Genomic DNA, 17,230 nt, shown 5'->3' with positions numbered 1-17,230 from the left:
TAGAGGACTTAACATAGTATTAAAATAATAAATGTATGTCTATTGGATCAGCCTGAGTCTTCCAGAGCTGAAATCTTTTTTCACAGTTGACTCAGTGTCTTCCATTGTCTGCATATCCAGTTGGTTCTTGAATCTTGTTAGCTCTTCCCCAAGGGTTCCATATCTGTCTCCGTTTCCATTCCTGTACCAGTTATCCTTATCTGAAGTCTTTGGTTTGGAAAGGCCCTGTAGAGATCGTCTTGTCTAGCCAGCTCATTTGACAAAGTCAAGACTCAGGGAAGTTGCTTCAGCAACAGAACCATGGCCTGGGCTTCCCAGCTTCAAACCCTCTCTCTCTTCCCGCTGTTTTTCGCCAAGAAAATTCTGGTCCAGATTTTAGTAGCTAGTAATAGTATAGCTAACATTTCTCTCTGCACACCACACCAAGTACAGCTCCAAGTTTTTAGCCATGTTAGTTAGCATACTCCTTGTAACTCTGTGAGGGTAGAGCTGAGGGTCATTTAGCAGTGGGTATAAAATAAGTGGATTAAAAAAAAATTAAAGGTGGAATCTTGCATTGTAGTTTAGATGGCCTTAAGCTTACTGTATAGATCAGGCTGGCCCACAACTTTGTGTGATCCTTTTTTCAGCCTGCTGAGTGCTGGGTTTATACTCAAAGCTCCATGCCCTTCACTCAGGTCCTCTGCAAGCCAGCATACTGTCTTAATCCCTGAGCCCCATCTCCAGACCTAAAAAGACTTGTTTGAATGATTATGTGCTACGTGCTGTGGATATCAGTGAACTTGGTGAGTTAGAGTCTGAAATACTGGTAGGAAAACACAAGCTAGGCAATGTGACTAGTTTGAACTTTGATGTCAGAAGTCTTATCAAGTAGTCGCTATTTAGATTAAATCTTGAGGAACAAGTAGGAATGTTGGCTATCAGACTTAGATTGGGAGTGCGGTGTGTGTACCAAGGACCACAGACTTGGAGCATAGCTGTGGAGTTGGCAGTTCCAGTATTCAGAATGGCTAGAGCAGAATGCGGTGTTAGGTGATGGGGCTGACCAGGGAAGGAGGAGCTAGAATCTGAGACAATAGGTTTCTGACTTGTTAGGATCACCTTCGAAAGGCTTTATTTGTTCACACTAACTAGACATTTTTGAGCACTAACTATGGTGGATTCCAGGTTACTGCTGCTTACTGCTTTTTACTGTTACTGTTAGTTCATGCTTTTATTAAGTTTTCACTCAGGGCCTTTTGTCCCTTCTAGACATAGTTTCTCTTGTGTCACCCTGGCAGGTCTTGAACCTGTGTTCATGTGGTCCTCCTGCCTCAGCCTCCTGAGTAGTTGTGATTATTGATACGCACCACTGTACCTGCTGTGTGAATCCCATTACTGTTTGTTTATAGTATTGTAATATGTAAATAGTTCATTCACCTAGTGCTCTGTTGACAGACATGAAACCTTTGGACAGCTTCCCTTTTCTTTCTGCCAGATTTTGATCCTAGAAGGTAGACTTTCAGGGAAGGAGGCAGGACCTGGTTTCCAGAAGTAGCAAATCATCAAATTTGCACCCGTCCCCTGTCCTGCGCTTTGATGTCGTCTGGAAGTTTAGTTCCATTTTCTCACTCATGTCAAATTTTGCTGCCAAGTGAAGTCAGGTCACCTCCCCTCCCCCAATAAGTTACAAAACCCACTTTTTTTCAGAGTTTTTTGGCAGTGTTACCGCTAGGTTTTTTTGGTAGCTGGAGGGACAGCTGTGGGCGCCGGGAACCGAACTCTTATAGTTTTGGTTGTGAGCCTAGCCTTTAACGGCTAAGCTATCCCTCCTTCCCACAGCTAGATTTTCGAGTTATAGTAGACTCAGGTAAAGATTGTGTAGTGGAGTTGGAGATGTAGGTGCGTTGGTAGAGTGCTTGCCCAGCGTTGATATAATCCCCAGCACCTCATAAACCTGGTGTGGTGGCACATGCCCGTGATACCAGCATTTGGGAGGTGGAGGAGGGAAGGTTAGGAGTTGAAGGAGTTCAGGATCTACATTCTTAACTACAAGAGTTTGCGGCCAGCCTGAACTACGTGAGATTCTGTCTTTTTAGTGTGTGGATGATGGGATAGACTTGATAGACAGCTGGCTTTATCACTGATGCAGAAACCCGGACCTTTGTAAACCATAAAGGCTCCCTGACCTGAGAGAGTATAATTGGCCGAAGGTCCAAAGGAAAGTCATTGTGGCTAGAGTAGAGGAAGTCAGGTGGGCAGTGGAGGTCCAGGATTGTGCAGGAAAGGATGGAGCAGCGTGGGGAGCTGTCTTCATCATAAGTGACTCTGATGTATTTACCCTAGGTGAAATCACAATGAGACTCTTAGGGTCTTTACCTGGGGTAGACTTGGTCAGTGGGGTTGGTCATGCCATGCATTTCGGTTGTCTCTGAGCTCTTGCTGCAGTTGTGTGACAGCAGTGTGCTGGCTGCAGGAGGTGTAGACCGCTTTCCTGTCAGTGGTTCTTGTTCTCAGTGAGGTAGACTCCTCTCTCAGCTCGAATGTTGGAAAACCGTCACTAGCGTTCGGATGCTTGAAGCACACTTCCCATGCTTTCATTCGGCATTCACTCTGACAGACTGCTTTCTCAAAAGCTGACGAAGCCATTGCTGAAAACAGTTTAGAGAACAGCATGTCAAGGACGTGTAGTAGAGAATACTGTTTTGGGGTACCAGTTGGATGAACATCCTGCTATATGAGAAATCTTGAACCCTGGTGTGTGTAATAGTACTATGCTCGTTAGTATATGTAATTAATTTTTATAGCCATTTTATCGCAGATGTTTTGTTGCTAGGTTATTGTTCTCTCTTGCTTTATTTATTTAAACATTTTAAAAATTACATTACACTAATTAATTAGTTTACATGTCTGCATGTCTGCATGCGTGTGTGTGTGTGTGTGTGTGTATGTATATATGTGATGTATGTGTAGGAGCCTATTTGATATTCATTTTCACACACATGTATGTTTCCATTCTTAAGGGAGAAAGTATATTTTCTATGAAATGAACTTAGCTAATTTCCCTTTCTTCAGATTTTCCATGGTGTTTAGTTTTCAGATTGGTTTGACATCTTATGTTCCCATATTTCTGGCCATGTTTTTATAGGATGGTTAAGACAGGCACCTAGGACGGATCAATGCTATGAACATCATCTCCTAGGACTGAGTGTGTAGGTGCAGAATGCAATGTATATAGTCTTAACTGCCTATTTGGAGCATGTAAGTGCTCAGAGAATGCTAGCTGTTAACTACTGTTGTGTTTGTATTCTTTTATGTGTTTAAACTTCTTCAAAACTTAAACCATGCAATGTATACTTCAATATTTTGGGACTCTACATTTACTCATCTTAATTTTTAATGCTTCATCTTTTATCTCACAGTGATGAAACTAGAGAATTTATTTGAAGGTGATTCAGGCCGACTTTTAGCTATTCAGTTCCATCTGGAATGTGCACATGTATTTTTATATTATTATGAATATAAAGAAGCAAAAGACCGGTTCAATACTGCTAAAGACATCAGCAGGTTACAGGTTGATCTGACAGGTAAGACTTTACTTTTCACAGGTAATTGATTTAATTTCACAAAAAAGCTAGTATGTATGTTGGCAGTTTGTATTGTATTTTGGCATTTGAGGGTTTTTTTTTTGTTTGTTTTTTGTTTTTTGTCTTTTTGGTTGGAGGCATATCCTTTATTGGCTGAACCATCTCCATTCCTTTTGGTTATTATTATTTTTTTAATGTAGAACTAGACTAAAAAGCAAACTTGTTGAGCTGCATTTATAACCTTCCATTTCTAGGTTTTCTTTATGTAGCCCAGCAGGCCTTGAACTCCCGATACTCTTGTCTTAGTCTCCTTAGTGTTGGAATTTGGGATGCTCTACCATACTTGGTCTAGTATTTAAATTCCCCCCTCCCCCCGCAGACAGGATTTCTCTGTGTAGCTTTGTGCCTTTCCTGGATCTCGCTCTGTAGACTAGGCTGGCCTTGAATTCACAAAGATCCGCCTGCCTCTGCTTCCCGAGTGCTGGGATTAAAGGTGTGAGCCACCACTGCCTGGCTTAGTATTTAAATTTTAGAGCCTATCGATTTTTTATTTCACAATACATTTAAAAGATTTTATTTAAAGTTTATACTTTCAAACAAATTTGGAGTTACATGCTTTTTTTTTTTTTTCATAGAGTCCATTCCTCGTTCTAAGCTAGTGAAATATTTGGTAGTAATAGCAGCCAGTAGTACATAAATTAGACCATTTGGTTCTGGTGTGAACCTTGGGAGCCTTTCCTGACTCTCCAGTTTAGCCCGCCCCGTGCATTGCCCATTCCTATAAATGCCTCCTGTTGTCTTTTTCCGCACTCCATATTGCATTTCTTAGGTGTGTCTTTAGTGGTTGAGAGTACTGTCTGAGCCCTGTGTGGTGGTGCACACCTTTAATCTGCACTGGAGGCAGAGGCAGGGGGACCTCTGAGTTTAAGGCCAGCTTGGTCTACAGAGCGAGTTCCAAGATGGCCAGAGAGAGCTACACAGAGGAACCCTGTCTTGAAAAACCAAATCAAATCAAATAAAGAAATAAAAGAAATAGAGAGAATGAGAATACCATCTGAAATATAGTGGCACTCAGTATTGTAGGGAACAAGCGAAGTTCTGAGTGAATGAGTGAATGTGTATTATTTGACAAGGGCACAGCCATGTTCGGGACTGATGCCTCATCCCCGTCGGGGTGGCAGAGTCTTCCCCGGATAAGGCTCAGAAGCAATGGCAAAGGCTTCCTCAAGTCCTAGTGTGAATGTTGACCGTGTCTGCAGAAAATGTCCATCGTAGCTTTCTCTGCCCAGATGGTTACAGCTTGCAGACTGCTCCCCTACAGAGCCTGTGCCCACCCAGAGTAGCTAAGGCTGCCTCCTTGTTCAGCTATCTATAATAACCTTTCTTCCCTGTTTCTGTATGTAATAACCCCGCCTCCTTGTTCAGTTGTACATAATGACCCTGCCTTCTTGTTTAGCTGAATATAACCACCCTGTCTCCTTGTTTATCTGTATATTATAACTCCGCCTCCTTGTTTATCTGTATATAATAACCCTGCCTCCTTGTTTATCTGTATATAACCACCCTGTCTCCCGACTGCATATAATAAACATGCTGAGCATCCAGGGTACCGTGGCTTCTGCATCCTAGAGCCCAGATCGTCTGATCCCAGCTTTTGTGTCTGTCATTTTCTTTATCCCTCCTCCTCTCCTTAGTTAGGTCAGTCTCTGAAGCTGTACAGACATACACTGTATGTATATGCTGAAAGAATGAATGAGTTACAGAATTTCTCCTGAATCCTCTGTTGTCTCTTCCAAGTGCTATTGTACCACGTGCCGCTCTATCCCCAATCTATTACAGTATAGTTGACGTTCAGTATGAATGAACTAATGAAGCCTGCCTGTGCATTCAGTGACTGACACAATTGTCCCATGCTAGACCTGGATCATCTCATAGGTCTGTTCTCAGCCCTGGTGTTCTGTGCTTCTTATTGAATCGATGTTAATTGATAAAATCTTCTGGCTGTACTGTGAATATATGGCACTGTGGGATCTTAGCCTTCATTACAGTGTTTGTGTGAGAAAAGTTATTACTATCTAGTTTATAGTTTTTGGAACACTGCCATGAATAACTTGGAGTCTTGTCTGTATTTGAAAATATAGTTACATATAATAAACTTGTGAGATTCATTTCAGAGATTTTTTTTTCAAATATTTTTATTCTAGGAGACTTTTGGGGGATTATTTAAATATTAATGACACAGTGCTTTGTATGTTCAGCTTTAATAGCCATTACAGTTTTTTATTTTTTCCCAAAGTTGAGGTGAAGAACTTAGAAATAGAAGTGTGCTCCCAGATAAAAAATGAGACCCAGATTATGTTTTGTTTTTCCACCCAGCTGCGGACTTACTATAAAAAAGTGAGCTGTTAAGCCTCTTTGGTGGCCATCTAGAGCAGGACATGTTCATGGGGATGACAGTAACTCAGAGGCAGAGTCATCTCCCTATAGGAAGTGGGTTTCTTAGGCTAGTCTTTGGAATCCCACATTTTCTAGAGAGTGGATGTTGAAACTTTGCTTCTCTCCAAAGTGGTCTGAAAATAGCTCTTCTGCAGCATATTATTTCAGAGACATGAAGAAAAACTGCTGTATGAAACCAGATGGAGTGCTCGCCTGGGTCTCAGAAGCTGAGGCAGTGACTGAGTGCTGGCTCTAACATGGGGGAGCCTGTGATCCTGAGCGAGGGATGACGAGTGTTCACCTCTGTGTTTCCATGGGTGTCATTCATACACACATTTATGGATATAGTGTGTATGTGTGTGTATGCAGTACTTAATAAGTCACTTTTTTCAGAAGAGACTAAAAAATAAGCAAAAATAGGGATTGAGATTGAGAATCTAGTGTCAGAAATCCTGGGTTTGAGCCTTGACACCTTAATTCCTTAGTTTCAGGAAGTTATTTTTAATATCACTGGGTCTCAAGTTTCTCATACATGAATGCAGAAAACCATTCTGAAAATATTAGTCATCACGATTGTCCTATGACTTGGCAGATCTACAGGTAGGATTTTATTTTAATTTTCAGGAGCTTTGGGGAAAAGGACACGATTCCAGGAAAATTATGTGGCACAGCTGATTCTAGATGTCAGGAGAGAAGAGGACGTCCCTTCCAGTCGTGAGTTCAGCCCAGCACCCACCCCCCAGGAATACTTAACCAAGGTAGGTTGGTCAGAGTTATGCAGTTGAATAGCATGGTGTCAGTAGGGGCTATCCCAGAAACTGAGTGGATGAGAAGAGACTGCATGAGAACCCTTGGTAAGGTCTGTGTCCTCATGTCCAGGTCAAAATTCTCAGGACTTTTCTCTTACAAGTTTTCAAGGAGGGAAGGATGTCTCTCTCTCTCTCTCTCTGTGTGTGTGTATATATATATATATGTGTGTGTGTGTGTGTGTGTGTGTGTGTGTGTGTGTGTGTGTATATCCTGAAAGGACATATTCCATCATGGGGGGAGAGGGGACATCTGCCACACTGCACCCACAGTCACACAGCACAGTCACACAGTCACACAGCACAGTCACACAGTCACACAGTCACACAATCACACAGTCACACAGCACAGTCACACAGTCACAAGTCACACAGTCACACAGCACAGTCACACAGTCACACAGTCACACAGTCACAGTCACACAGTCACACAGTCACACAGCACAGTCACACAGTCACACAGCACACAGTCACACAGCACAGTCACACAGTCACACAGCACACAGTCACACAGTCACACAGCACAGTCACACAGTCACACAGCACACAGTCACACAGTCACAGTCACACAGTCACACAGTCACAGTCACACAGTCACACAGCACACAGTCACACAGTCACACAGTCACACAGCACAGTCACCCAGTCACACAGCACACAGTCACACAGCACACAGTCACACAGTCACACAGCACAGTCACACAGTCACACAGCACACAGTCACACAGTCACAGTCACACAGTCACACAGTCACAGTCACACAGTCACACAGCACACAGTCACACAGTCACACAGTCACACAGCACAGTCACCCAGTCACACAGCACACAGTCACACAGCACACAGTCACACAGTCACAGTCACACAGTCACACAGTCACACAGTCACACAGTCACACAGTCACACAGCACAGTCACACAGTCACACAGTCACACAGCACACAGTCACAGTCACACAGTCACACAGCACAGTCACACAGTCACACAGCTGCCACGATGCACCCTCAGTCACACAGCACAGTTCCCCTACAGTGGCGCAGTCACGAGTTAGCAGTGCCACTACATTGCCCCTGACATATAAAAGACAAAGAGTAGCTGCTGTCAGATCTGCTTATTTGGTTTTTGCCTTGGGAAGCAGGATGTAGCTGTATAGCCAGGGTTGGCCCATCTCCTGCTCTCCTGCTTTAGCCTCCTAAGTGGCTTGGGTCGTGGAACCCTGACTAGGGTGTTAAAGGAATGGAGACATACAGACACACACAGAGTAAAGCTGAGGACAGGTGGGAGTCTGCTCCCTCTGGAACCTGAACCGCAGTGTGCTTGGAAGGTGCAGCATGGGGTTGGGGAGTGCTTAGCTAGTCTGGGGAGGGAATCTGTAGGTGACTAGTCCAGGCTGTGAACTTCAGGAGCAGGAAGGGGCGGTTGCTGATTCCTGCACACACTGATCACGTGCACTTGGACCCCCGCGGAATGCTTTGCCGTTCCTTCTGGCCTGGCCCATATTGCCAACTTCCTGTGGGTCTGAGACCTTGGAGTCCTCGGCATGTCTGTGCACACGTCAGGATTCTCAGGACTTCACTCAGGGCTCCATCTGCTCCCTGTACTGGGATTCTGGGTGGGAGCCACCACACCTAGCGCTATGTTAGTCCCTTTACTTTTGTCTTTGTGGAAATTTTCTAACATTCAGACTTGACATTTCTCTGGCTTCTTCTACACACATAAACCAACAACCAGGCTTCCTTTTCTCTCATTTTACAATCTGCCCTCCACTCTGTCGTTATTGGGTTGGCGGTGCTTCAGTATGCTTTTTGACATGTCTAATGAATTCTTTCCTTGTGGGTTGAACTTGAGATTCTTGGACGGTTGACCTCATAGGCCTGTGCAACTGTGCTACAAACATATTTTCATTTGCCAGGGATTCCCGTGCTCTCAGTTTCATTTGCTAATTAAATTTACTTAAAGATTTTATTTTATGTTTATGGGTATTTTGCCTGCACATATATCTGTGTACCACATATGTGTAGTGATCACAGACACCAAAAGAGGGAATTGAGTCCCCTGGTACTGGAGTTATAGATTGTTGTGAGCTGCCACGTGGGTGTTGGGCATCATACCTGGTTCCTCTGAAAGGTCAGCCTGTGCTCTTCACGATGGAGCCTTCTCTCCAGCCCCACATCTGTAGCGTTTGATTGTCCTTTTATTGATTTGAATGTCTTTAGTGCCTGTGCTTTGGTGCGCTTCATTTGAAAATCTATCAATAAATTTACCTTAAGTACACTGAGTCCCAAATTTCTGTGCTGTTCGGAGAGTAATGCCAAGGGGAGAGGCTGGGGCTGAGGAGCAGGGAGGGGCCCTCATTCAGTTCATTCTGAGGAGAACCTCTGATAAGAATGCTGGGTGGGTTCCAAGTTCACTGTTTGGTTTTGTGGTAACTTTAGCAAGGAGCAGCTGTTGGGTCTAGGAGAGGGAATAAAGGATGGTGTTGTAGAAATGCAGGATCTGACTATTTCCTCAGGGGTGGAGCTGAGACTGAGCCAGTGTGTGTGCTGCTGTGATTAGCAATAGCCAGGGAATGGATAATAATTTCCTCCTTAATTTTCTCCTCTCTTTTCCCTGTCCTGTCCAAGCCCCTCATTAAGCTTTAGATTGCCCATTGCAGTGTGATCTTTAGGCCATAGAACAGATTTAGTTCTGAAATCCAGGCTCACAAACAGTAAGTCTTTCATGTATGTGTGTGTGGTGCATGTGTGTTTATTTGACTCACTTTAAAAAATTGAGTACATTATATTATTCTAGACACCAGCTGTTCCTTAGTGTCTAAGGTTATTATATTCCTAGCTTCTGTTAAAATTGTGTGTGTGTGTCTGTCTGTATGTCTGTCTGCCTCCTGCCTGCCAGTGGGTATGTGCATGTGAATGTGGGTGCCTGTGGAGACCAGAAGTATCAGATCCCCTGGAGCTGGAATAACAGAAGGCTGTGAATCTCCTGATATGGCCACTGGAACTCAAACTTTGGTCTCTTAAAAGTCCCTTAGATCCTCTTAACTGCTGAGCCATTTCTCCAGGCCTGGCTTTTTCTTTGTTTGTTCCTTCCTTCCTTCCTTCCTTCCTTCCTTCCTTCCTTCCTTCCTTCTTCCTTCTTCCTTCCTTCCTTCCTTCCTTTCTCTTCCTTCCTTCCTTCCTTCCTTCCTTCCTTCCTTCCTTCCTTCCTTCCTTCCTTCCTCCCTCCCTCCCTCCCTCCCTCCTCCCTCCCTCCCTCCCTCCCTCCCTCCCTTCCTTCCTTCCTTCCTTCCTATTTTTTTTTTGTTTGTTTTTCAAGACAGAGTTTTTCTGTGTAGCTTTGGTGCCTGTCCTGGATCTCACTCTGTAGACCAGGTTGGCCTCAAACTCACAGAGATCCGCCTGGCTCTGCCTCCTGAGTGCTGGGACTAAAGGCGTGCGCCACCACCGCCTGGCTCCAGCCCTGGCTTTTCTTTTTCTAGTAATTTTGCTTTTTGAGACAGGGTGTCAGTTGGTAGCCTGGGACCACTATTTAGATCAGGCTGACCTTGGATATCTGTCTGCTCTGCCTCCCTGGTCTAGTGCTGGATTAAGTTCCTAGGAGTACCACCATGCCCAGCGCAGAGCACTTTCTCAGATGCCTGCTTCACAGTAGATCCTTTGGATCTGGAGCTTGGCCTTCATCTTCTCAACCGTGTTTTCCAAGAGCAGATAGCTTTCTTTTTTTTTTTTTTTTATTAAATTTATTTATTTATTTTCCATCCTGACCCTAGTTTCTCCTTCCTCTTCTCCTTCCATTTCCACTCCCACCTTCTCTCTGCTCCCTTCTTCCCATCTACTCCTCTTCCATTTTTGTTCAGAAAGGAGCAGGCCTCCCATGGACATCAGCAAAGCATGGCCTGCCAAGTTTTGGTAGGACTCAGCACCTCCCCTTGCATTAAGACTGGGCAGGGTGACCCAGTATGAGGAATATGCTCCCAAATGCCAGCCAAAGCATTAGGGATAGCCCCTCCCTACGAACAGATAGTTTTAATTTGATTGTTTTTCTCTATTGCTTTTTTTTGTTGTTGTTTGTTTAATGAGGGGCTTTTTGCCTATCTCAAGGTTGCCAAGGTTTTCTCTGATGATTTTCTCCCTTCCTTCCTTCCTTCCTTCCTTCCTTTCTTTTTCTTTCTTTCTTTCTTTTTTTTTTTCTTTTTGGTTTTTTGAGACAGGGTTTCTCTGTGTAGCCCTGGCTGTCCTGGAACTTGCTCTGTAGACCAGACCGACCTCGAACTCAGAGATTGGCCTGCCTTTGTCTCCTGAGTGCTGGGATTAAAGGTGTGCACCACCACCACCACCACCACCTGGCATGATTTTCTTTAGAAGTATTTTTAGTAGTATTTTTGACATCCAGATCTGTTGTTTATTATTATTATAAGGATGAGCAAGAGAATATGTGGGAATTATAGCAACAGAGGTGCTTTTGCATATGGGGTCCGTGGTGATGGCTGTCATTCTCTGCCCTTGTCATTTCCACTGAGGTCTTGAGGTGCACATGGCAAACCTTCTCACAACTTAGGTTCCCACTGTGTATTCACAAGACCATATTCAGACACTATATCATCTTTAAGAAGTAAAATGGTGTGTTAAGCTGGACATGGTGCTACATGCCTTCATAATCTTAGTACGCAGGAAGGCTGAGGCAGGCAGTTATCTGTGAGTTTAAGGCTAGCTTGGTCTACCTGGTGAGTTTGGGCAAGCCAGGATTGCATAGTGAGACACTGTTTTAAAAGCAAACAACAAACAAAACAGCAGACCAAACTAAACAAAAATAAAAACTCCAAAGTAAATCAAAACAAAAATAATATATCCCAGCCTCCCTTCAAAAACCCCATACATGAATGTCATCTCCTTTCGCAGTCTGTTGCATGAATGAATTAATTTAAGTTTTGGTTTTGAATAGTTTCTTCTGTGTTCTACCAGAATCTTGAGCTCAACGATGATACTGTCCTGAATGAAATCAAGTTAGCCGACAGTGAGCAGTTTGAGATGCCTGACCTGTGTGCTGAAGAGCTTGCTGTCATCCTCGGAGTCTGGTAGGTTAATGGCTGACTTGGCTGTGTTGAACATCCTGACCATTGTTCAGATTGGCAAGTTCTTCATCAGAACCTCTCGGTACAGTAGGTGGAGAATTCTTGGGCAGCGAATTTAAGGATCTGTGGTTCAGAGTCTGTTGAGTTTGTAGCTTGTTCTTCTCTTTTCTTTATGAGCAAATGTCTTTGGTTACCTTCAACTGGGTGTAGATTTTTTATAAAATATTAAATAGAGGTGAGATGACTGTGTGTAAGCTGCCTGTAGAAGCTGGAGGTGGTCTGTGGGTGTTTTCCACCAGCTCTCTCCATATCATCTTTTTTGAGACAGCGTTTCCCACTGAACCTCGTACTCTCCTGTTCACTGCCCAGTGAGCTCCGGGGATCCTGTCTCTGTCCCCTTGGACTAGGGTTCCAGATGCACACGAACACAAATTGCTTTTATCTGGGTGCTGGGTGTCTGAACTCAGGTCCTTATGTCCGACTTCCCCAGCTGAGAATGACCATTTTCCTTCCAAGAATATGTACTTTTGCGGTTCGTTCTCACTCTTTCTCCTTTTCCAGTGAGCCTCTGGCATTTCTCTCGTTGGTATTCTGTATCCACTGTCCCGTTAGAAGTTTTGCAGAAGAAGTGGGCATTGATCGTTTTCTGTGAGGTTCTTACCACATCTTACGACTTTGTAATGCTCTTTTCACTCAAAGAACATAGTGTCTCAGGATGGGAAGGACTCGAGGGGTTAAGTGGATCATGTCGCTTGATACATAATTCCTTTGCGCTATAACTATGAGAGAGAGAGAGAGAGAGAGAGAGAGAGAGAGAGAGAGAGAGAGAGAGAGAGAGAAGAGAGAATACATGTTGTGCGTTTTAAATGATTTCATAGTTCACATTCCCCAGAGTTCAGGGCCAGCTTAGACTGCATAGTGGGTTCTAGACCATCTAGGGCTATAGATCAAGACCTGCCTAAAAAAAAAAAGCTGGGGGCTGGAGAAATGGTTTAGTGCTTAAGAGCACTTGCTGCTGTTTCCCAGGACCTAAGTTCAGTTCTCAGTACCCACATCAGGTGGCTCACAACTGTCTGTAGCTCCAGTGTCAGGGGATCTGATGCTTCTGTCCCCTTAGGCACCTGTACTCATATGCATAAATCGACATGATGAAAACACAGTCAATTAAAAATAATTAAAATCCTAAGTAGATTCAGTTAAAAGTTTTAACATTAACATTTCATGCTTATAAAATCTTTAATATTGAAAATTATAAGGAAGTGGTACTATTTTACAGGATTATGTTTCCATTCTTTTTAAATTTTATTGTTTTAGATTTATTTTATAACTTTTTCCTGCATTTATGTGTATGTACTCCATGCACACCTGATGCCCATGAGGTCAGAGGAAGGTATGGGATCCCCTAGAACTGGAGTAACAGATGGTTGTGAGCCACCACGTGGGTGCTGGGATCAGAACCCGGGTCCTCTGTAAGAGCAACAGGTGCTCTTAACCACTGAGCTAGTTCTCCAGCCCTTTAAAACAGTCTGTTTGAGACAGGGCCTTACCTTGCAGCATCTTTCAGCGTCAACCTCTCCAGTGCTGGGGTTTCTGGTGTGAGCCACCACATCTGGTTGTTGTTGTTCCTGTATGTGTAATGTTTGCGTGTAAAATAATGTATGTAATACGTGAGTTTAGGTTACACGTTTAGCAAGCGGAAGTGGTAAGCTAGAGATTGCAGACATCGAAAGTTCAACCTGTGCGTTTTTTCCATGCCTCACTCTGCCCTTCTCAGAGAACATGCTACCCGAAGCTTTGTGTTTGTCGTTTTCTGGTCTTTAAAGATATGTTTACTCTTACATTTTGGGTCGCTGCAGGCTGAGGGCTTCCATTTGCATGTTTTCATCTTTCTGTGCTTGCTGTGATTGACTTCTCTCTCTGTTGCGTTTCTGTGGTTTGTGTTTTAGTCTGTAGCTGCACTTCAATCCGTGGGCAGCATTCCACTGGGTGGGTATGTCACAGTTGGTCTTTTTTCCGTTTGGAGGTTTTGATTATTTTCAGTTTTCCTATTACAGTGAATATTTATGTGGATCATTCCTGGTCCACTCATTCACTGAGGTTTTTTGGCTCTATAATCTGGATGTAATTACTGATTACATTTGGGGATATGTGAATGTTTGGGCTGATTAGACTGTGTCTTCAGTGTCTTAGAATGTCTGTTGTCCTACCTCTCTGGTAACTTACTGATTTTAACCTGTCTAGTGATTGTAATGGAATTTGTTTGTGGTAGAAGTTTAGTAAATGGGACTGAGCGCTGTAGTTATTCCTCTTATTGTCTTTGGTTGAGTGGTATCACTTTGATTTCTCTTTTTCTTTTACCATTTGCTTTTGGAGGGGTGCATATCATGGCAAGCGCCTTTACCTGTTCAACTATCTTGTAGCCTTGGACTTCTTCTTTTTCCTAATAAGATAAATTATTTTGACACCAACCATTTTATTTTTATTATTGTCTTTTGAAAGCTTGCTTTTATGCCTGTATATATTGCATAGCATTATTGTATGTGAGTTAAAATATGTGCTATAAGAGATAGTGATTACAACATGTATTTTAGGATTAATTTAACTTTTTTTTTTTTTTAATTCAAAGCACAAATTTCCAGAAGAACAACCCAGTTCATAAGCTAACAGAGGAGGAGCTGTTGGCCTTCACATCGGTGAGTAATAGTGTCTCCCTCTCCAGTTCCTTCTTACGCCTTGTAGATTATTTTGCCTCTGGTACGTTCTTGCTCACGCTGAAACCCTGCTGGCTAAGGGAATTAGGGGTGCTCATCCTTATCCTGCTGGGTCTCAAGCCATCACATTTCCTGCTACTCCCTTAAGCAGGCCTGTGTTTTTTTGCACTTGTTTAGATTTGAAGAGAGTGACCACATTCTCATTCTCCTTCCTTCCTTCCTTCCTTCCTTCCTTCCTTCCTTCCTTCTTCCTTCTTCCTTCTTCCTTCCTCTCTTTCTTTCTCTCTTTTATCTTTCTTTCTCCCTCCCTCCCTTCCTCCCTCCCTCCTCCAGAGTCTACTGTGCATATAATAGATACTCAGTAATTGTTGACTGAATGAATGAGAGCCCAAGAGTTCACAAGTCTTGTGCATAAGAGCAAGGGCCCATTTTGATGCCTACCTAGATGTCTTGACAAAGAGTTGTGAGCAGGGTCAGGAGAGCAGTGGTCATGGAAGGAGACAGCGTTGGGAACATGGGGTGTTTGTCACCATTCCATACCATAGAATGCCAGGACAGAAGGGTGGACGGAGGAGTGGCTGTGGGATTTGAGGGGGTGCACTGTTTGAGTGGATTATGCGTGGTCACCTCATGACAGTGGACTAAAGAGGGAAGACAGCAGGTCAGGACCCAGGCTGGGGAAGAGCAGAAGGAAAGGGGGCAGCGGGGGATAGGTGTTGGAGATGTGAGGCCAAAGAAAAGAGAAGTGTGGCATAGAGTGACTCTCTGTGGGTTTGTGAGTGGAAAAGGGTACACATGTTCTTTATTTTTTGGAAATGGGGTCTCCTTAGATAGCCCTGGCTGTCCTGTAACTTCCTGTGTAGACCAGGCTGTTCCTCCTGCCGCTGCGCACTGAGGGCCAGGGTCAAAGGTGTGCACCACCACTGCCAGCTTGGTCCATGCTTTCTTAAATGATTCCAATTCCTCACGACTCTTCGAGAGGCATCCTGGTACCAGAGGATTCAGAACTCCACTCTCTTTCCTCCTTTGTCCTTTTTCACATAAGACAAAATAAAGAACTTTTATCTGATAGAAAGAAAAGCTGGTTTGTTTTATAATAGGAGCTTTCCTACCCACTCCCCACTCTTGAACGGGGAGATGCTAGTTGCTGGAGTCCTCTGGGTGTCTTTTATCTTCCCGCTCTTTCTGTTCCTCAGCGTCTTGGGTGTTACCATTACATGGTAGGCTTTAGCTGACTGTACGGAAAGGCCTTATTTACTTAGGACATGTGCTGAAAAGAATTTGGCAAGCACAGTTGCGAAATTGTTTTCAATGCACACAAAATAACTTGTGTACCTTTCTTTCACTCAGCTGGCAACTATGAAATTTTATCAGACACAGGTGTTGTGATCCTCATTGGGATACAACATTGGCAGTATCTTTTTTTGTTCTAGAGTTTTAATTAATTTACATTCCTGAGGGGGAAATACACAGACAAAGAGAGAAATTATATTTAATTGAAGTGCTAAGGAGGGCTGTAAAGCAGGGTGGGTGTTGTTTAACAAGGTGGTCTAGAGTATCTCGGGGAAGGCGATGTTGAACACAGAGCCGCCTGAAGATAGCGAGCACTGAGATGGGATATGGAGGCTCTGGAGTGGCCATGAGCATGAAGGGGTGAGTGCTGGAAGGGCAGGGCCGAGAGAAGGCCAGTGTCGAGGCAGCTGGTGGCTTGGGGACTTGGTCTCCACTGACTCCTGAGATCTGCTGTGATGTGGCTGGAGGCTGACAGGGAATGTTCGTGCTGGGCTCTGTGGTGGGGTAACCATAGTAACACCACTGTGTACATCATCCCCAGTTACTGTGCACGCACCCCATCACACTGTGTTAAAAGTACAGTTCTTGGGAGTGAGGGGAAATTTCATTCTGGTCTTCAGATTCTGTCCTTTATCTGCTCCATTTTTGTGTCACAAGGCACTTGCGAGCTGATTAGCTGGTGGTTCTGGTATGGCTGCTTCTCCTGCCTGCTTGCAGTGAAGGTCATAAATTCAAGCTTCATGCTTTCTCCACAAGGGCTTTCTTCTGCTCTCTTCTCCTTTGGCTCTTCTCCCGGTCAGCACTGGCCCGCACTGATGTCTCTGGGAGAAAGCGTGGTGAGTGTAGAGACTCAAGTGCCAGATCTAATTTTCCTAAGGCAATTCCTTCGTTAATTTCAAGTAAACCTTTATTTCCGAGAAGTACTGCAGTGGGCTGGGGGGTAGCTCAGTTGGTAGAGTGTATGCCTAGTAGGCACGAAGTCCTAGGTTCAGTGTCCAGAAATGCATAAACTGGGGGTAGGGGTGCGTGTCTGTAATCCTAAAACTGTACATGGAATCAGGAGGGCCAGGAGTTCGTGGTAGTCCCCCATAAGCTCATAGGAGTGGCACTATTGGGTGATGTGGCCTTGTTGAAGGAAGTGTGTCACTGTGGGGGTGGGCTTTGAGGACTCTTGCTTAAGCCTCACTCAGTGTCACAGTCGACTTCCTGTTGACTTCGGATCAAGATGTAACTAGTACCATGTCTGCCTTCATGCGCCCTGCCATGCTCCCCACCATGATGATGATAGACTGAACCTCTGAAACTGTAAGCCAGCCACCCCAATTAAATGTATTCCTTATAAGAGTTG

At 44.1% G+C, this 17,230-nt stretch overlaps 1 protein-coding gene across 4 annotated transcripts in view; it reads left to right on the top strand.

Moving 5' to 3' along the window:
* Ttc27 (tetratricopeptide repeat domain 27) overlaps window positions 1-17,230 on the top strand; it is a 133,704-nt gene that overhangs the window by 19,898 nt on the left and 96,576 nt on the right. For all 4 annotated transcript variants that reach the window (XM_037198042.1, XM_028873476.2, XM_028873472.2 and 1 more), the window contains exons 6-9: window positions 3,402-3,566; window positions 6,627-6,760; window positions 11,769-11,881; window positions 14,505-14,571. In XM_037198042.1, the coding sequence (XP_037053937.1) occupies window positions 3,402-3,566; window positions 6,627-6,760; window positions 11,769-11,881; window positions 14,505-14,571 (479 nt within the window). The remainder of the gene's footprint in view (window positions 1-3,401; window positions 3,567-6,626; window positions 6,761-11,768; window positions 11,882-14,504; window positions 14,572-17,230) is intronic.

The sequence above is a fragment of the Peromyscus leucopus genome, chromosome 22 (assembly GCF_004664715.2).
Source record: "Peromyscus leucopus breed LL Stock chromosome 22, UCI_PerLeu_2.1, whole genome shotgun sequence".
NCBI lineage: Eukaryota > Metazoa > Chordata > Mammalia > Rodentia > Cricetidae > Peromyscus > Peromyscus leucopus.
Note: the sequence above shows the minus strand (reverse complement) of the source record. Positions and strands in the feature narration are given on the sequence as shown.